Genomic DNA, 22,307 nt, shown 5'->3' with positions numbered 1-22,307 from the left:
CCTGTCCAAACACAATAACATCCCCATCCTGACATCCACATATAACATCCCCATCCTGTCCAAACACAATAACATCCCCATCCTGACATCCACATATAACATCCCCATCCTGTCAAAACACAATAACATCCCCATCCTGTCATCCACATATAACATCCCCATCCTGACATCCACATATAACATCCCCATCCTGTCCAAACACATATAACAGCCCCATCCTGACATCCACATATAACATCCCCATCCTGTCCAAACACAATAACATCCCCATCCTGACATCCACATATAACATCCCCATCCTGACATAACATCCCCATCCATATAACATCCCCATCCTGACATCCACATATAACATCCCCATCCTGACATCCACATATAACATCCCCATCCTGACATCCACATATAACATCCCCATCCTGACATCCACATATAACATCCCCATCCTGTCCAAACACAATAACATCCCCATCCTGACATCCACATATAACATCCCCATCCTGACATCCACATATAACATCCCCATCCTGTCCAAACACAATAACATCCCCATCCTGACATCCACACATCCCCATCCTGTCCAATCCACATCCTGACATCCACATATAACATCCCCATCCTGTCCAAACAAACATCCCCATCCTGACAACATCCCCATGTCCCCATCCTGACATCCACATATAACATCCCCATCCTGTCATCCACATATAACATCCCCCATCCTGTCCAAACACAATAACATCCCCATCCTGACATCCACATATAACATCCCCATCCTGTCCAAACACAATAACATCCCCATCCTGACATCCACATATAACAGCCCCATCCTGACATCCACATATAACATCCCCATCCTGTCCAAACACAATAACATCCCCATCCTGACATCCACATATAACATCCCCATCCTGTCATCCACATATAACATCCCCATCCTGACATCCACATATAACATCCCCATCCTGTCATCCACATATAACATCCCCATCCTGACATCCACATATAACATCCCCATCCTGACATCCACATATAACATCCCCATCCTGTCCAAACACAATAACATCCCCATCCTGACATCCACATATAACATCCCCATCCTGTCATCCACATATAACAGTCCCATCCCCATCCTGACAGCCCCATCCACATATAACAGCCCCATCCTGACATCCACATATAACATCCCCATCCTGACATCCACATATAACAGCCCCATCCTGTCATCCACATATAACATCCCCATCCTGACATCCACATATAACATCCCCATCCTGACAACACAATAACATCCCCATCCTGACATCCACATATAACAGCCCCATCCTGACATATAACATCCCCATCCATATAACATCCCCATCCTGACATCCACATATAACATCCCCATCCTGACATCCACATATAACATCCCCATCCTGACATCCACATATAACATCCCCATCCTGACATCCACATATAACATCCCCATCCTGTCATCCACATATAACAGCCCCATCCTGACATCCACATATAACAGCCCCATCCTGTCATCCACATATAACATCCCCATCCTGACATCCACATATAACATCCCCATCCTGACATCCACATATAACAGCCCCATCCTGTCCAAACACATTAACATCACATTAAATTGCCCTTACGTTCACACACTCCCACATTTACATTATCACTCAATCTAAACGTAGGCCACATAGTGAGCAGACATAAGAAGGAGGTGTCTATTAGCAAAGCTCATCACATTGTCAAGTGCGCAGCCAGTAAGTCAAATGGTGTCAAGCTATCAATATTTGAGTTTGAAACAAACAGCGGATATCAGAGTCATGGACGGTGGAGACAGTGTCTGACTGAATGTCTTGGGGTGTTTTCCTGGGAGAGCCCAGTGCGGCAGAAAGAGAGTGGTGTTCAGATTCGTTTGTGAGTCAAGAGATCTTTGCTCAACAGTTTGTGCTTCCTTGATGACTGACTGAATAGCTTGCTGCCTATTAAATAGACAAATTCCCTGAGGCAGCAATAGTCCATCACATTCCATCTATAATACATTAAATTAAATCCTGTTATAAGTATGACATGAGTTCCCACTGGTAGTTCCCACTGGAAATACATTTACCTACGTGGCGGAATTTAGTTTCTTTTAAACACTTAAGAACATTTAAAAGTTATAAATGTTAACCATACTGCCATGGCAATTAAATATCAGGAAACCAATGAATAATTAATGACATAACTGCTTCATATCATCATGATTATGATCTGAATGTAAAGGATAACATACTGGTCTAATGGTTTAGTCCAGTGTTTCCCAACTCTAGCCATCCAGTACCCCCATACTGGTCTAATGGTTTAGTCCAGTGTTTCCCAACTCCAGCCATCCAGTACCCCATACTGGTCTAATGGTTTAGTCCAGTGTTTCCCAACTCCAGGCCCCCAGTACTCCCATACTGGTCTAATGGTTTAGTCCAGTGTTTCCCAACTCTAGCCATCCAGTACCCCCATACTGGTCAAATGGTTTAGTCCAGTGTTTCCCAACTCCAGGCCCCCAGTACCCCCATACTGGTCTAATGGTTTAGTCCAGTGTTTCCAAACTCTAGCTATCCAGTACCCCCATACTGGTCTAATGGTTTAGTCCAGTGTTTCCCAACTCCAGCCATCCAGTTCCCCTATACTGGTCTAATGGTTTAGTCCAGTGGTTCCCAACTCCAGCCCTCTAGTACCACCATACTGGTCTAATGGTCAAATTTTTAGGGCCTTCCTCTGACACCGCCTGGTATAGAGGTCCTGGATGGCAGGAAGCTTGGCCCCAGTGATGTACTGTGCAGTACGTACTACCCTCTGTAGTGCCTTGCGGTCGGAGGACGAGCGGTTTCCATACCAGGCAGTGATGCAACCCATCAGGATGCTCTTGATGTTGCAGCTGTAGAACCTTTTGAGGATGTGAGGACACATGCCAAATCTTTTCAGTCTCCTGAGGGGGAATAGTTTTTGTCTTGCCCTCTTCACGAATGTCTTGGTGTGCTTGGACCATGTTAGTTTGATGGTGATGTGGACAACCTGCTCCACTTCAGCCCCGTCGATGAGAATGGGGGTGTGCTCGGTCCTCCTTTTCCTGTAGTCCACAATCATCTCCTTTGTCTTGATCACATTGAGGGACAGGTTGTTGTCCAGGGACAACACAGCCAGGTCTCTGACCTCCTCCCTATAGGCTGTCTCGTTGTTGTCTGCGATCAGGCCTACCACTGTTGTGTCACTGGCAAACTTAATGATGGTTTTGGAGTTGTGCCTGGCCGTGCAGTCATGAGTGAACAGGGAGTACAGGAGGGAACTGAGCACACACCCCTGAGGGGCCCCTGTGTTGAGGATCAGTGTGGCGGATGTGTTGTTACCTACCTTTACCACCTGGGGTCGGCCCGTCAGGAAGTCCAGGATCCAGTTGCAGAGGGAGGTGTTTAGTCCCAGGGTCCTTAGCTTAGTGATGAGCTTTGAGGGAACTATGGTTTTGAACACTGAGCTGTAGTCAATGAACAGCATTCTCACATAGGTGTTCCTTTTGTCCAGGTGTGAAAGGGCAGTGTGGAGTGCAATAGAGATTGCATCATCTGTGGATCTGTTGGGGCGGTATGCAAATTGGTATGGGTCTAGGGTTTCTGGGATAATGGTGTTGATGTGATGTTTGTCCAGTGGTTCCCAACTCTAGTCCTCCAGTACCCCCATACTGGTTTAATGGTTTAGTCCAGTGGTACCCCCAAACTGATTTAATTGTTTCGTCCAGTGATTCCCAACTCCAGTCCTCCAGTACCCCTATACTGGTCTGATGGTCTAGTCCAGTGGTTCCCAACTCCCAAGAATTCATATCATATCTTTGTGTGCATTATTTCTAGTGGTATACATATACTATTCATATGTTAGTGTCTTTAAAAATGCATGTACTGTATGCCTATACTTTCACACAGAAACACCCCACGGTTTAGCTGGTTGTGGGATTGACACAGAGAGTATGTTGACAGGGTTTCTCTTGACTTAAGGGAGAAGCCAATGTGAAAGGCCTGCTGGAATGAAAGCACAGAAGCACTCTGACAAAGTCAGCAGTGAAAAGGGTCTTTGAAGATCTTTTTAATTTAATTTCTGTCTTTTATCTGGTTTGAATATTGGCTGGCACAAACAGCCAGTAGCAGTCTGAAGCAGATTACTAAAGACTATTCCCAGCTTTTTAAAAGAGAGGAAGAACGTTATTGTTTGAGTTCCATTTCATATTATGTGACAGCTTTCAGAAGCAGAACCTGCTATATTAAAGCGGAGAGCTTAGGCGTAGGCAGAAATTAGTGACACACGTTGGAGCTGAGGCCTTTCATATGCTAAACTATTGTGTACTGGTTGTGAAATCAGTAACCTTTACACTCCCATTGTATCTTTTCTCTCAATGTTAAGAGTTTAATGAAAATAATTCAAAGGAGGAGACTGGTTATTTGGCAGTGAAGGTTGCCATCTGACAGAGTGGAGGAGACGTCTTCAACAGGACTGCTGCAGGAGGCTGAGGTTACAGGAGAAGGACCACTAGAGGGATGTCCTTAGATTCTTAGTATTTCCCTTCGTTGAGGCCATCAGACTCTATCTCAAGGCCATCAGACTGTTAAACAGCCACCACTAACATTGAGTGGCTGCTGCCTACACACTGACACTGACTCAACTCCAGCCACTTTAATAATGGGAATTGATGGGAAATGATGTAAATATATCACTAGCCACTTTAAAAAATGCTACCTTATATAATGTTACTTACCCTACATTATTCATCTCATATGCATACGTATATACTGTACTCTATATCATCGACTGCATCCTTATGTAATACATGTATCACTAGCCACTTTAACTATGCCACTTTGTTTACATACTCATCTCACATGTATATACTGTACTCGATACCATCTACTGTATCTTGCCTATGCTGCTCTGTACCATCACTCATTCATATATCCTTATGTACATATTCTTTATCCCCTTACACTGTGTATAAGACAGTAGATTAGGAATTGTTAGTTAGATTTCTTGTTGGTTATTACTGCATTGTCGGAACTAGAAGCACAAGCATTTCGCTACACTCGCATTAACATCTGCTAACCATGTGTATGTGACAAATACAATTTGATTTGATTTAAAAGTCCATGTTAGAGCACCTTCCTGGAGATATGACTGTATGGCTCCTCAGACAAACGCACAAGACAGAGGATGTGTCGCAAATTGCACCCTATCCCTATATAGTGCACTACTGTTGACCAGAGCCCTATGGGGGGTCAAAAGTAGTGAACTATAAAGGGAACAGGGTGCCATTTTGGACACAGACAGACAGAATGCAGCTTTAAAGTTCTTTGGAAGGACTGTGCAGAACACTGATAAACAGGAGACCATCATGACGTACTGAACTTGGCCGTGTTAGAATTATTTAACCAAACCTTAACTTGTGTTTGTCATGGGTCTTTCAGGCTTTCCACGGACATATTAGCGCTAATTGTTTTGCTAAATCACTTTACTTGACTCCTAGTCTCTGAGGCTTGCACAACTGCTGCTACATCCTATGTCTGCACCCATTAGCAGCAGCTACCTAATCATAAAACATGCCTTTATTACCAAGTCACACGAGCTGCATCTTTTAAGTTGCTAATTGAGTTTCTGTTCATTAAATATGAATGGGAGAATGATGTTTAATGTTGGGCCTAGAGCCCTTATTTGAGATTACCACTAGTTTTGTTTGTATTTCTTTCTCTACAGACGTTAAACTAACTAAGATGGCTCTCCTACTCATGTATCAAACCAAGACTATAACAATGATTTTAAAACATCATAATTTCATATGAAAACCTGAAAAATGAATAACCTGGCAATAATCTCCAGTGTGTGAAACCACATATATTTCTCCTCAGACAGCTTCAGCATTATAGAGCTCAATGCACAATTCAGCTCTTAATCAAAGGGGTGGAAGTAATGGCTGCATTTAGATGAATCACATGACATGTTGCAGTGGTATTGTCTTAGAGAATCTAGGAGAAATGACTTATTTAACCGTATGTCCCACGCTTCAAGTACCTTTAAAAAAAAAAATCAGTCAGGATGCTCCGGGCACTTTAAAGCATTAACCGAGGGATTCAAGTGTCCTGTCGTTTCAAGATCAGAAAGATTCTGCGCCGTTCGTTGCCTGCTTACCCTTAACCTTCCCTCAATGGAAATTCAGCGAATTACCAAGCATTATCAGGAGCACACATTCTCCCCGGACACAACTTCCTGGGGTGACAGGGGAGGTGAGATCTTAACAGGAATGGCCAGAAAAAACAATTAGATTCTTCTTCTTATATTTTGATAAGGCTGACTTTATCTGGATTGCGGTTGATCAGATAATATCTGATAAGCCACGGCTTGCTTTTCTTCTCCAGAGTGGAAAATTGCGTGGCCTGTGGGGTTCCTTTATTTAATGTATTCCTGGATTCTTTGTTCAGTGTCTTTAGTTCATAATTCTACTAACATAATTTAAATTGCTTGACTGATTTTAACAAAAAGCAATTTCAGCATCAGCTGAAAGCGTCAGCACATTTCCTCAAAGTTTAAGCATCTTCAAAAGAAAATAAAACATTAATTGAATCAAAGCTGTCTCTGTCTTCTGACAATTAACACTCTGTTTTTGCAATTCCTCTCACACAGGGAGGTGTTACATCAAATATTAACGGGAAACAAAATAACATGCAGTCTCTGTCTGATCATCTGGTACTGCAAGGAGAGAAAATGCCAAACATTTCAATCTCACACTGGGTGAGAAACTGACAGACAAGATTGCTTCTATGTTATTGCCGCCCACATAAAAGCCCGTTTGGCACTGATAACATAATTGCTCACCACACACCCTCACCCACACGCAAACAGACACACAATGTGAGTGGGGGATAAAACACATTGATGAGACTCCAAAGCAGGGACTGAACTGGATTAGATAGCCCTATAGAAAGGAATGAGCTTTTATTTGACCTTTACTCCCTCTGTGGCGGAACGAAGGACCAAACAAGGCATCACTAGCACCAAAAGCCAGAAAGAAAGATAAATATACAGCTCAAACTGGATATCTGGTTGCAACAAACACATTCAACACATGTAGCACAGAGCACACAGAGTAGACAACATCTGACAACACACCACCACACAGAATAATAAACTGAACAATAACACTCGCAAATCAAGACCTCCACATTTGTTGTGCAAACACAAGGTTGCGTCAGTGAATAGATATGGGGAAATTAATTTCCTTTCAACAAGAGGGACGTGATAAAACAAAAGTCAAATCAATCAAAGTTTTGGTCACCTATAGATTGGCCATGATTAAAAGGGAGACTTGTAGACTTACCCGAGTTTCTCTTGGAGATGTATTTGAGATTGATGCAGGCGGCAGAGCTGATAAGGAGGAACATGAGGGCTGAGGGCTTCATCTTTCACACTTCGGGTGGCAGCTGGAACACAAAGAAGAATGGAGTTTGGATAACAGGTCTTATGACTGGACCAACATCTCTGCTCACTCCCTCCATCCCTCCACCAAAACATATTGGGTGATATCAGACTTGTCATTTCTTTCCATTTCCAAGACAGATCGATCTGTTCATTCATTTATCCTTCAGACACAACACACCCAGTAACTATAACAACATATAGAAACTATTGATCTATGCCATACACCCCATTTTCGAAGTTCACAAACTGAAAACACACAGCTGTAATACTTCTGCGGGCACTTGATTTATGTCTTTGTGAAAGAGTGAAGGAAGCACAGTTGACATGGATAAAGGGCAATATCTGAAGCTGCGTTAAGGGTCTTAGTATTACCAACATCACTAGAAATCAAAAAAGAAAAGTTGATAAAAAACAGTTTTCAGATGAGCAACACCTGTATTCTCTCCAGCCCCCCTTTGTGAGAGGCAATTTAAACTAGTGTTGGGTTGTCAAATCAAATCTAATTGTATTTGACACATGCGCAGAACACAAAGGGCGGAGGGAGACCTTACTGTGAAATGCTTACTTACAAACATTCCCAACGATACAGAATAAAACAAGAAAATAACAAACATTGACAATAAGAGAAGAGAAATACAAATACACACGAATGTAGCTACAGTTTATACAGGGTCAGCTATATACAGGCTCAGCTATATACAGGGAGATATTTACAGGGTCAGCTATATACAGGGAGATATTTACAGGGTCAGCTATATACAGGGAGATATTTACAGGGTCAGCTATATACAGGGAGATATTTACAGGGTCAGCTATATACAGGGAGATATTTACAGGGTCAGCTATATAGAGGGAGATATTTACAGGGTCAGCTATATACAGGGAGATATTTACAGGGTCAGCTATATACAGGATCAGCTATATACAGGGAGATATTTACAGGGGCAGCTATATACAGGGAGATATTTACAGGGTCAGCTATATACAGGGAGATATTTACAGGGTCAGCTATATACAGGGAGATATTTACAGGGTCAGCTATATACAGGGTCAGCTATATACAGGGAGATATTTACAGGGTCAGCTATATACAGGGAGATATTTAAAGGGTCAGCTATATACAGGGAGATATTTACAGGGTCAGCTATATACAGGGAGATATTTACAGGGTCAGCTATATACAGGGAGATATTTACAGGGTCAGCTATATACAGGGAGATATTTAGAGGGTCAGTTATATACAGGGTCAGCTATATACAGGGAGATATTTACAGGGTCAGCTATATACAGGGAGATATTTACAGGGTCAGCTATATACAGGGAGATATTTACAGGGTCAGCTATACACAAGGAGATATTTAGAGGGTCAGTTATATACAGGGTCAGCTATATACAGGGAGATATTTACAGGGTCAGCTATATACAGGGAGATATTTAAAGGGTCAGCTATATACAGGGAGATATTTACAGGGTCAGCTATATACAGGGAGATATTTACAGGGTCAGCTATATACAGGGAGATATTTACAGGGTCAGTTATATACAGGGTCAGTTATATACAGGGTCAGCTATATACAGGGAGATATTTACAGGGGCAGCTATATACAGGGAGATATTTACAGGGTCAGCTATATACAGGGAGATATTTAGAGGGTCAGTTATATACAGGGTCAGCTATATACAGGGAGATATTTAGAGGGTCAGTTATATAAAGGGTCAGCTATATACAGGGAGATATTTAGAGGGTCAGTTATATACAGGGTCAGCTATATACAGGGAGATATTTAGAGGGTCAATTATATACAGGGTCAGCTATATACAGGGAGATATTTAGAGGGTCAGTTATATACAGGGTCAGCTATATACAAGGAGATATTTAGAGGGTCAGTTATATACAGGGTCAGCTATATACAGGGAGATATTTACAGGGTCAGCTATATACAGGGGGATATTTACAGGGTCAGCTATATACAGGGAGATATTTACAGGGTCAGCTATATACAAGGAGATATTTACAGGGTCAGCTATATACAGGGAGATATTTAGAGGGTCAGTTATATATTCAGATATTTACAGGGTCAGCTATATACAGGGAGATATTTACAGGGTCAGCTATATACAGGGAGATATTTACAGGGTCAGCTATATACAGGGAGATATTTAGAGGGTCAGTTATACAGGGTCAGCTATATACAGGGAGATATTTAGAGGGTAAACAGTTATATACAGGGTCAGCTATATACAGGAGATATTTAGAGGGTAGTTATTACAGGGTCAGCTATTACAGGGAGATATTTAGAGGGTCAGTTATATACAGGGTCAGCTATATACAGGGAGATATTTAGAGGGTCAGTTATATACAGGGTCAGCTATATACAGGGAGATATTTAGAGGGTCAGTTATATACAGGGTCAGCTATATACAGGGAGATATTTAGAGGGTCAGTTATATACAGGGTCAGCTATATACAGGGAGATATTTACAGGGAGATATATATACAGGGAGATATTTAGAGGTCAGTTATATACAGGGTCAGCTATATACAGGGAGATATTTACAGGGGCAGCTATATACAGGAGATATTTACAGGGTCAGATATATACAGGGAGATATTTACAGGGTCAGCTATACACAGGGAGATATTTACAGGGTCAGCTAAAAACAGGGAGATATTTAGAGGGTCAGTTATATACAGGGACAGCTATATACAGGGAGATATTTACAGGGTCAGCTATATACAGGGTCAGCTATATACAGGGAGATATTTACAGGGTCAGCTATATACAGGGAGATATTTAGAGGGTCAGCTATTTACAGGGCCAGCTATATACAGGGAGATATTTACAGGGTCAGCTATATACAGGGAGATATTTAGAGGGTCAGTTATATACAGGGTCAGCTATATACAGGGGCAGCTATATACAGGGAGATATTTACAGGGTCAGCTATATACAGGGAGATATTTACAGGGTCAGCTATATACAAGGGAGATATTTACAGGGTCAGCTATATACAGGGAGATATTTACAGGGTCAGCTATATACAGGGGATATTTAGAGCTATATACAGGGAGATATTTACAGGGTCAGCTATATACAGGGAGATATTTACAGGGTCAGCTATATACAGGGTCAGCTATATTCAGGGAGATATTTAGAGGGTCAGTTATATACAGGGTCAGCTATATACAGGGAGATATTTACAGGGGCAGCTATATACAGGGAGATATTTACAGGGTCAGCTATATACAGGGATATATTTACAGATATTTGGTCAGTTATATACAGGAGATATTTACAGGGGCATATATACAGGAGATATTTCAGCTATATACAGGGAGATATTTACAGGGTCAGCTATATACAGGGAGATATTTAGAGGGTCAGTTATATACAGGAGTCAGCTATATACAGGGAGATATTTACAGGGGCAGCTATAAACAGTGAGATATTTACAGGGTCAGCTATATACAGGGAGATATTTAGAGGGTGAGTTATATACAGGGTCAGCTATATACAGGGAGATATTTAGAGGGTCAGTTATATACAGGGTCAGCTATATACAGGGAGATATTTAGAGGGTCAGTTATATACAGGGTCAGCTATATACAGGGAGATATTTAGAGGGTCAGATATTATATACAGGGTCAGCTATATACAGGGAGATATTTAGAGGGTCAGTTATATACAGGGTCAGCTATATACAGGGAGATATTTACAGGGTCAGCTATATACAGGGTCAGGGCTATATACAGGGAGATATTTACAGGGAGATATTTACAGGGTCAGATATTTAGAGGGTCAGTTATATACAGGGTCAGCTATATACAGGGAGATATTTACAGGGGCTATATACAGGGTCAGCTATATACAGGGAGATATTTACAGGGGCAGCTATATACAGGGAGATATTTAGAGGGTCAGTTATATTTACAGGGTCAGCTATATACAGGGAGATATTTCAGAGGGTCAGCTATATACAGGGAGATATTTACAGGGTCAGCTATATACAGGGAGATATTTACAGGGTCAGCTATATACAGGGAGATATTTACAGGGGAGATATTTACAGGGTCAGCTATATACAGGGAGATATTTACAGGGTCAGCTATATACAGGGAGATATTTACAGGGTAGGGTCAGTTATATATAGCTATATTCAGGGAGATATTTACAGGGTCAGCTATATACAGGGAGATATTTACAGGGTCAGCTATATACAGGGAGATATTTACAGTGTCAGCTATATACAGGGAGATATTTACAGGGGCAGCAATATACAGGGAGATATTTAGAGGGTCAGCTATATACAGGGAGATATTTACAGGGTCAGCTATATACAGGGTCAGTTATATACAGGGTCAGCTATATACAGGGAGATATTTACAGGGGCAGCTATATACAGGGAGATATTTACAGGGTCAGCTATATACAGGGAGATATTTAGAGGGTCAGTTATATACAGGGTCAGCTATATACAGGGAGATATTTAGAGGGTCAGTTATATAAAGGGTCAGCTATATACAGGGAGATATTTAGAGGGTCAGTTATATACAGGGTCAGCTATATACAGGGAGATATTTAGAGGGTCAATTATATACAGGGTCAGCTATATACAGGGAGATATTTACAGGGGCAGCTATATACAGGGAGATATTTACAGGGTCAGCTATATACAAGGAGATATTTACAGGGTCAGCTATATACAGGGAGATATTTAGAGGGTCAGTTATATTCAGGGTCAGCTATATACAGGGAGATATTTACAGGGGCAGCTATATACAGGGAGATATTTACAGGGTCAGCTATATACAGGGAGATATTTAGAGGGTGAGTTATATACAGGGTCAGCTATATACAGGGAGATATTTAGAGGGTGAGTTATATACAGGGTCAGCTATATACAGGGAGATATTTAGAGGGTCAGTTATATACAGGGTCAGCTATATACAGGGAGATATTTAGAGGGTCAGTTATATACAGGGTCAGCTATATACAGGGAGATATTTAGAGGGTCAGTTATATACAGGGTCAGCTATATACAGGGAGATATTTAGAGGGTCAGTTATATACAGGGTCAGCTATATACAGGGAGATATTTAGAGGGTCAGTTATATACAGGGTCAGCTATATACAGGGAGATATTTACAGGGGCAGCTATATACAGGGAGATATTTACAGGGTCAGATATATACAGGGAGATATTTACAGGGTCAGCTATACACAGGGAGATATTTACAGGGTCAGCTAAAAACAGGGAGATATTTAGAGGGTCAGTTATATACAGGGACAGCTATATACAGGGAGATATTTACAGGGTCAGCTATATACAGGGTCAGCTATATACAGGGAGATATTTACAGGGGCAGCTATATACAGGGAGATATTTAGAGGGTCAGCTATTTACAGGGCCAGCTATATACAGGGAGATATTTACAGGGTCAGCTATACACAGGGAGATATTTAGAGGGTCAGTTATATACATGGTCAGCTATATACAGGGAGATATTTACAGGGTCAGCTATATACAGGGAGATAATTACAGGGGCAGCTATATACAAGGAGATATTTACAGGGTCAGCTATATACAGGGAGATATTTACAGGGTCAGCTATATACAGGGAGATATTTACAGGGGCAGCTATATACAGGGAGATATTTACAGGGTCAGCTATATACAGGGAGATATTTACAGGGTCAGCTATATACAGGGTCAGCTATATTCAGGGAGATATTTAGAGGGTCAGTTATATACAGGGTCAGCTATATACAGGGAGATATTTAGAGGGTCAGTTATATACAGGGAGATATTTAGAGGGTCAGTTATATACAGGGTCAGCTATATACAGGGAGATATTTACAGGGGCAGCTATATACAGGGAGATATTTACAGGGTCAGCTATATACAGGGATATATTTACAGTGGCAGCTATATACAGGGATATATTTACAGGGTCAGCTATATACAGGGAGATATTTACAGGGTCAGCTATATACAGGGAGATATTTAGAGGGTCAGTTATATACAGGGTCAGCTATATACAGGGAGATATTTACAGGGGCAGCTATATACAGGGAGATATTTACAGGGTCAGCTATATACAGGGAGATATTTAGAGGGTCAGTTATATACAGGGTCAGCTATATACAGGGAGATATTTAGAGGGTCAGTTAAATAAAGGGTCAGCTATATACAGGGAGATATTTAGAGGGTCAGTTATATACAGGGTCAGCTATATACAGGGAGATATTTAGAGGGTCAATTATATACAGGGTTAGCTATATACAGGGAGATATTTAGAGGGTCAGTTATATACAGGGTCAGCTATATACAGGGAGATATTTACAGGGTCAGCTATATACAGGGTCAGCTATATACAGGCAGATATTTACAGGGAGATATTTACAGGGTCAGCTATATACAGGGTCAGTTATATACAGGGTCAGCTATATACAGGGATATATTTACAGGCTCAGCTATATACAGGGAGATATTTACAGGGTTAGCTATATACAGGGAGATATTTAGAGGGTCAGTTATATACAGGGTCAGCTATATACAGGGAGATATTTAGAGGGTCAGCTATATACAGGGAGATATTTACAGGGTCAGCTATATACAGGGAGATATTTACAGGGTCAGCTATATACAGGGAGATATTTACAGGGTCAGCTATATACAGGGAGATATTCACAGGGTCAGCTATATACAGGGAGATATTTACAGGGTAGGCTATATACAAGGTCAGCTATATACAGGGAGATATTTACAGGGTCAGCTATATACAGGGAGATATTTACAGTGTCAGCTATATACAGGGAGATATTTACAGGGGCAGCAATATACAGGGAGATATTTAGAGGGTCAGTTATATACAGGGTCAGCTATATACAGGGAGATATTTACAGGGGCAGCTATATACAGGGAGATATTTACAGGGTCAGCTATATACAGGGAGATATTTACAGGGTCAGCTATATACAGGGAGATATTTACAGGGTCAGCTATATACAGGGTCAGCTATATACAGGGAGATATTTACATGGGCAGCTATATACAGGGAGATATTTAGAGGGTCAATTATATACAGGGTTAGCTATATACAGGGAGATATTTAGAGGGTCAGTTATATACAGGGTCAGCTATATACAGGGAGATATTTACAGGGTCAGCTATATACAGGGTCAGCTATATACAGGCAGATATTTACAGGGAGATATTTACAGGGTCAGCTATATACAGGGTCAGTTATATACAGGGTCAGCTATATACAGGGATATATTTACACGCTCAGCTATATACAGGGAGATATTTACAGGGTTAGCTATATACAGGGAGATATTTAGAGGGTCAGTTATATACAGGGTCAGCTATATACAGGGAGACATTTAGAGGGTCAGCTATATACAGGGAGATATTTACAGGGTCAGCTATATACAGGGAGATATTTACAGGGTCAGCTTTATACAGGGAGATATTTACAGGGTCAGCTATATACAGGGAGATATTTACAGGGTCAGCTATATACAGGGAGATATTCACAGGGTCAGCTATATACAGGGAGATATTTACAGGGTAGGCTATATACAAGGTCAGCTATATACAGGGAGATATTTACAGGGTCAGCTATATACAGGGAGATATTTACAGTGTCAGCTATATACAGGGAGATATTTACAGGGGCAGCAATATACAGGGAGATATTTAGAGGGTCAGTTATATACAGGGTCAGCTATATACAGGGAGATATTTACAGGGGCAGCTATATACAGGGAGATATTTACAGGGTCAGCTATATACAGGGAGATATTTACAGGGTCAGCTATATACAGGGAGATATTTACAGGGTCAGCTATATACAGGGTCAGCTATATACAGGGAGATATTTACATGGGCAGCTATATACAGGGAGATATTTACAGGGTCAGCTATTTACAGGGCCAGCTATATACAGGGATATATTTACAGGGTCAGCTATACACAGGGAGATATTTCCAGGGTCAGCTATATACAGGGAGATATTTCCAGGGTCAGCTTTATACAGGGTCAGCTACAGCATTTACAGGGTGAGCTATTTACAGGGTCAGCTTTATACAGGGTCAGCTACAGCATTTACAGGGTGAGCTATTTACAGGGTCAGCTATATAAAGGGTCAGCTATTTACAGGGTCAGCTACAGTATTTACAGGGTGAGCTATTTACAGGGTCAGCTATATAAAGGGTCAGCTATTTACAGGGTCAGCTACAGTATTTACAGGGTCAGCTCCAGTATATACAGGGTCAGCTCCAGTATATACAGGGTCAGCTATATACAGGGTCAGCTATATACAGTTTCATCTATATACAGTGTCAGCTAGTATTTACAGGGTCAGCTAGAAATTGTGTTTATAAACTATTTAATAAATAAACTAAAGTTAAAAAAAAATCTTATCAATCAATAGGTAATACAAGAAATGTCCATAACAATTACGAGTGTATAGAGGGGGTAGCTGTAATGAGTCAATGTGCGGAGGTATAGGTTGATCGAGGTCATTTGTAAAGTGACAATGCATAGATAATAAACAGCGAGTTGCAGCAGTGTAAAAATAAATGGGGTTGGGGGGTTCAATGTAAATAGTCCGGGTGGCCATTGTGGGGGAGCCTTTTGGTCCTAGACTGGCGCTCCGGTACCGCTTGCCATGCTGTCGCAGAGAGAACAGTATTTGACTTGGGTGACTGGAGTCTCTGACAATTTTTCGGGGCCTTCTTCTGACACCGCCTGGTGTAGAGTTCCTGGATGTCAGGAAGCTTGGACCCAGCGATGTACTGGGTCGTATGCACTACCCTCTGTAGTACCTTCCGGTCAGATGCCGAACAGTTGCTATACCAGGCAGTAATGCAACCGGTCAGGATGCTCTCGATGGTACAGCTGTACAAATATTTTCAGTCTCCCGAGGGGGAAAAGGTGTTGTTGTGCCCTCTTCACAACTGTCTTGGTGTGTTTGAACCATGGTAGTTTGTTGGTGATGTGGACACCAAAGAACTTGAAACTCTCGACCCGCTCTACTTCAGTCCTGTCGATATTAATGGGGGCCTGGACGGCCCTCCTTTTCCTATAGTCCACGATCAGTTCCTTTGTCTTGCTCACATTGAGAGAGAGGTTGTTGTCCTGGCAACACACTGCCAGGTCTCTGACCTCCCTATAGGCCATCTCATCATTATCGGCGATCAGGACTACCACTGTTGTGTCGTCAGCAAACTTAATGATGGTATTAGAGTTGTGTTTGGCCACGCAGTCGTGGGTGAACAGGGAGTACAGGAGGGGACAAAGCATGCACCCCTGAGGGGTCCCAGTGTTAAAGATAAGCCAAGGCTGGTAATACCATGCTGATGAATACAGATGTCTCTCAAACATGTTGTTAGTCTAGAAATATAAAGTGTAGTCAATGTCAAATATTACTTCCATTCAGCCACGTGAATTAGAGATCTCGCTGACAGAAAAATATAATTCAACAGTTTTCTCCCTCACTGCACGTGTGAAAGCATTGCCCACAGCTGGAGAAGGAAGAGGAGGAGGAAGAAACTAATTTCAGCTGTTTCCACAAACAATAGAGGAATCTGAGAAATCACTATTTGTGGGTTGTCACAAACAGGAACAAATATCTCTCCAAAAACATTCTCTATCTGCAGAAATGGCTTTCTTTATGCTTATTTATTTTCTGCTACCGAAGGCAATTCTTTGTTAAAAGCTTTCCACTGACAGTTCTTTTTTTTAAACCCACTACATTTGTCTCTCTCCAAATAATCCATTCTATCTCAGACACTGAGCGGTGGTGAAAAACAAGCCTTTACCGTTGCACAGCAAAAATAACCTACTGAATGTGAGTTCAAAGCCTAGAACACACACATGCTCTCTCTCTGACACAAACGCACACATTCACACATGCAGGCATACACACAGACGCACACACAAAAACACACACACAAAAACACACACACACACACACACACACACACACACACACACACACACACACACAATGGTGACAAAAAATGTCACACTCAGTGCCTTGCATCCAAACAGCTAAATCCATGTCCTCATCAACGTCTACATAATATATTGAATACACACATGGTTAATATAGGGTTACTACTTCTCCTGTGGTTCTTATTAAGCCTAGCTCACATTGGCACATTAACAGTTTAGATATGTAACTTTCATAACACAGGAACCCTCCCTGTATGATGCTGCGTTTGTGTTTGCATCGTACAGGGATGATTTCTGTATTTTGAAAGTTACATATCTTGAAAACCTGATTGCTGACAAGCAAAACAGTTAGGGACTGAAAACAATGGACTTAAGGTAACAATGGGCTTCCTTTAAAGCCTGCTGTGTGAACAAGGTTTTAGTGGCCCTGCTTCCACTGCTTTTTTTCAATATTCCCCTGTAATCGGGGACTGATTTAGACCCTGGACACCAGGTGGGTGCAATTCATTATCAGGTAGAACAGAAATGCAGAAGTAATAAGACTTGAAAACCCCTGTACCAAGAGGCCAATCCATTACCCTTCTCTGTTCCATTGTCCTATTGTGTTTAGTAAGTCCTGCAAATCCCACCATCCCCCTCCCATCAGTACATCAGGCATCTGGAATGAGAAACATTATTGCCTCGTCTTGCTCTGGGTAGAGGGAGAGGCATGTAGCAGTCACATTAAACCAGAGAGAGTGAGGAACAACAAATGTTAGCCCTCGTAGCTTTTTCTCTTTGAGCCTTTTAAAGCGAGGGAGAGAAGGGCAGGGGCATCATTTGATCTGTGGACCGAAAGCTGTGCTCGCCTCACTCTGACTTTGAACTTCTAATTTTAGGAAGGGAGGTTTCTGTGTCATGCAGCGGAGATGATGACCTCAACATGCATACTTTCACAGGACAGTGTACTACTGCTGCTGCTGTCTTTTCTCGTCTACTATTTTCTGTCTCCCAAGACTCCCATTATGAAAGAGGTTGGATGCTGCCTGGCTTGATATAATGTGTGTATAGCCGGCCTTAGATGGCCATAACGGTTTGAACAAGAATCACGACTAACAAAAATAGGCTAAGAATGAACATGTAAAATTATGACTGTGAAATTAAATGTTTGCAAAACCAGGCATTATTTCCCCCGTAAGAGCTCAACCAAGCATTATTTCCCCCGTAAGAGCTCAACCAAGCATTATTTCCCCCGTAAGAGCTCAACCAAGCATTATTTCCCCCGTAAGAGCTCAACCAGGCATTATTTCCCCCGTAAGAGCTCAACCAAGCATTATTTCCCCCGTAAGAGCTCAACCAGGCATTATTTCCCCCGTAAGAGCTCAACCAAGCATTATTTCCTCCGTAAGAGCTCAACCAGACATTATTTCCTCCGTAAGAGCTCAACCAGTCATTGGAAACGTACCTTCACAGTGAGTTCTGGGCCAGAGTTTGTCTACAACTTATTTCACCTGCTGTCAAGGACACAAAGATAGTTCCATTGTTAGTATTAAGTTGAACCCCTGCCACGAGTTACCGGGCAGAACAAACATGTAAATCAGGCTCTGGGATAAGACTAACATAAATCACAGGGACTGGACAGCAGCTTTAGTGCCTCTTTTTTACTGCCCAGGACATGAGTAAAGGGTACCAGGGCTCGCCTTCCTCAATTCAAAAAGGATCCCTAGAGACAAAAGGACTGTTGTGATGCCACTGATGAGAGCACAAGGCCAGACCTACAGATGTAGGATCTTCATTTGATCACCCTCTTGCAGAAGAACTTTCCTTTAAACGCGTCCAACGTTTAAAACTCTACTGTATTTGATGTCTAAAAGACGTTTCTGAAGTTTGGAATTTCCACTTTCAGACTCCCTTAAGAAACAAAACAGTAGCAAAACACTACAAAAATGTCCATTCATTTTAATCCACATAATAATCATATTTCCTGCTGCTGCAGGATTATTTTCCTGCTGTAGCAAACTGTCTCAAATGAAGATCCTACATCTGTATGAATCTGTATGCCTCTCCCTGTGAACAACCCAACCCCAGCAGGAGCCCTTTAAACACCACACACAGATCATCCATCTACTTACAGAACCATGAGAGTAAATACAACAACAAGATGCTATTTCTATCCAAAACAGTATACATGGTTTGCAGACTGCGGGCCATTAGGCCCTCTTTCCAAGTATCTGGCCATCAAATATTTAGGGGTTCCCACTTTCTAAAACTGTCCCATGAAGACACATGCTGTAGTACCCCGCTGAGCCCTGGTATGACAATCTACTACTGTGATGTCTAATTGTACTGATCTAACTGTAACACTTTCTCATCTCTCAGAATGAAGAGGATTGAGGTCTGCACACTAAAACGGATGGTTTTTCCTTAAGCCTTCTTCTCATAAATCATTTTGTAGAACCTCTAAAACCTCTAACATGACCAAATCCCAAGGTAATGCCTAGCGTTAGTACTAACTGTAGTCTATAACAGTCATCCTTTTAAAAGGAACACTCACTAGTGCAAGAACGACGGTTTTATGCTTAGTTCGTTGAAATGTGAGGTATCGTTCCTTTCTTAAAGCATTTCTATAACCATATGTCCTCTTAAGGTTTTCAAAGTTATTGATCTGCTGGTTGGAGCATGTTCTTTAAGATGGGCAACAAGTTCCAAAGTGGAATTCACCACAGAAGAGACACAGTGGTTTGAAATCCCCCTTGAATTCAGAAGTAAGTGAATTGTAAATTGGGGTGTAACGTGGCAGATTGACTCCATTCTACAGCTCTACAGCCTACAGCCTACAGTCTACAGCTCTACAGCCAACAGCCTACAGTCTACAACTCTACAGTCTACAGCCTACAGTCTACAACTCTACAGTCTACAGCTCTACAGCCTACAGCCTACAGTCTACAACTCTACAGCCTACAGTCTACAGCCTACAGTCTACAACTCTACAGTCTACAGCTCTACAGCCTACAGCCAACAGTCTACAGCCTACAGCCTACAGTCTACAACTCTACAGCCTACAGTCTACAACTCTACAGTCTACAGCTCTACAGCCTACAGCCAACAGTCTACAGCCTACAGCCTACAGTCTACAACTCTACAGTCTACAGCCTACAGTCTACAACTCTACAGTCTACAGCTCTACAGCCTACAGCCAACAGTCTACAGCCTACAGCCTACAGTCTACAACTCTACAGTCTACAGCCTACAGTCTACAGCTCTACAGCCTACAGCCAACAGTCTACAGCCTACAGCCTACAGTCTACAGCTCTACAGCCTACAGCCTACAACTCTACAGTCTACAGCCTACAGTCTACAACTCTACAGCTCTACAGTCTACAGCCTACAGTCTACAGCTCTACAACCTACAGCCTACAGTCTACAGCTCTACAGTCTACAGCCTACAGTCTACAGCTCTACAACCTACAGCCTACAGTCTACAACTCTACAGCCTACAGCCTACAGTCTACAACTCTACAGCCTACAGTCTACAGCCTACAGTCTACAACTCTACAGTCTACAGCTCTACAGCCTACAGCCAACAGTCTACAGCCTACAGCCTACAGTCTACAACTCTACAGCCTACAGTCTACAACTCTACAGTCTACAGCTCTACAGCCTACAGCCAACAGTCTACAGCCTACAGCCTACAGTCTACAACTCTACAGTCTACAGCCTACAGTCTACAACTCTACAGTCTACAGCTCTACAGCCTACAGCCAACAGTCTACAGCCTACAGCCTACAGTCTACAACTCTACAGTCTACAGCCTACAGTCTACAGCTCTACAGCCTACAGCCAACAGTCTACAGCCTACAGCCTACAGTCTACAGCTCTACAGCCTACAGCCTACAACTCTACAGTCTACAGCCTACAGTCTACAACTCTACAGCTCTACAGTCTACAGCCTACAGTCTACAGCTCTACAACCTACAGCCTACAGTCTACAGCTCTACAGTCTACAGCCTACAGTCTACAGCTCTACAACCTACAGCCTACAGTCTACAACTCTACAGTCTACAGTCTACAGTCTACAGCTCTACAGCCTACAGCCTACAACTCTACAGTCTACAGCTCTACAGCCTACAGTCTACAACTCTACAGCTCTACAGTCTACAACTCTACAGTCTACAGCTCTACAGCCTACAGCCTACAGTCTAGAATTCTACAGTCTACAGCCTACAGTCTACAACTCTACAGTCTACAGCTCTACAGCCTACAGTCTACAGTCTACAACTCTACAGTCTACAGCCTACAGTCTACAACTCTACAGCTCTACAGTCTACAGCCTACAGTCTACAGCTCTACAACCTACAGCCTACAGTCTACAGCTCTACAGTCTACAGCCTACAGTCTACAACTCTACAGTCTACAGTCTACAGTCTACAGCTCTACAGCCTACAGCCTACAACTCTACAGTCTAGAATTCTACAGTCTACAGCCTACAGTCTACAACTCTACAGTCTACAGCTCTACAGCCTACAGTCTACAGTCTACAACTCTACAGTCTACAGCCTACAGTCTACAACTCTAGAGTCTAGAGTTCTACAGCCTACAGCCAACAGTCTACAGCTCTACAGCCTACAGCCTACAGTCTACAGCTCTACAGCCTACAGCCAACAGTCTACAGCCTACAGCCTACAGTCTACAGCTCTACAGCCTACAGCCTACAACTCTACAGTCTACAGCCTACAGTCTACAACTCTACAGCTCTACAGTCTACAGCCTACAGTCTACAGCTCTACAACCTACAGCCTACAGTCTACAGCTCTACAGCCTACAGCCTACAACTCTACAGCCTACAGTCTACAACTCTACAGTCTACAGCCTACAGT

At 42.2% G+C, this 22,307-nt stretch overlaps 1 protein-coding gene across 1 annotated transcript in view; it reads right to left on the bottom strand.

Annotated features, from left to right (window-relative positions):
• Nucleotides 1-22,307, bottom strand: part of LOC135545679 (X-linked interleukin-1 receptor accessory protein-like 2) — a 516,578-nt gene that overhangs the window by 448,681 nt on the left and 45,590 nt on the right. The window contains exon 2 of the mRNA XM_064973464.1: nt 7,385-7,487. Coding sequence (XP_064829536.1) covers nt 7,385-7,466 — 82 coding nt within the window. The 5' untranslated portion in view covers nt 7,467-7,487. The remainder of the gene's footprint in view (nt 1-7,384; nt 7,488-22,307) is intronic.

The sequence above is a fragment of the Oncorhynchus masou genome, chromosome 9 (genome assembly GCF_036934945.1).
Source record: "Oncorhynchus masou masou isolate Uvic2021 chromosome 9, UVic_Omas_1.1, whole genome shotgun sequence".
In the NCBI taxonomy this organism is placed as follows: domain Eukaryota; kingdom Metazoa; phylum Chordata; class Actinopteri; order Salmoniformes; family Salmonidae; genus Oncorhynchus; species Oncorhynchus masou.
The sequence above is the reverse complement of the archived record's forward strand: the minus strand, read 5'-3'. Positions and strand labels throughout refer to the sequence as shown.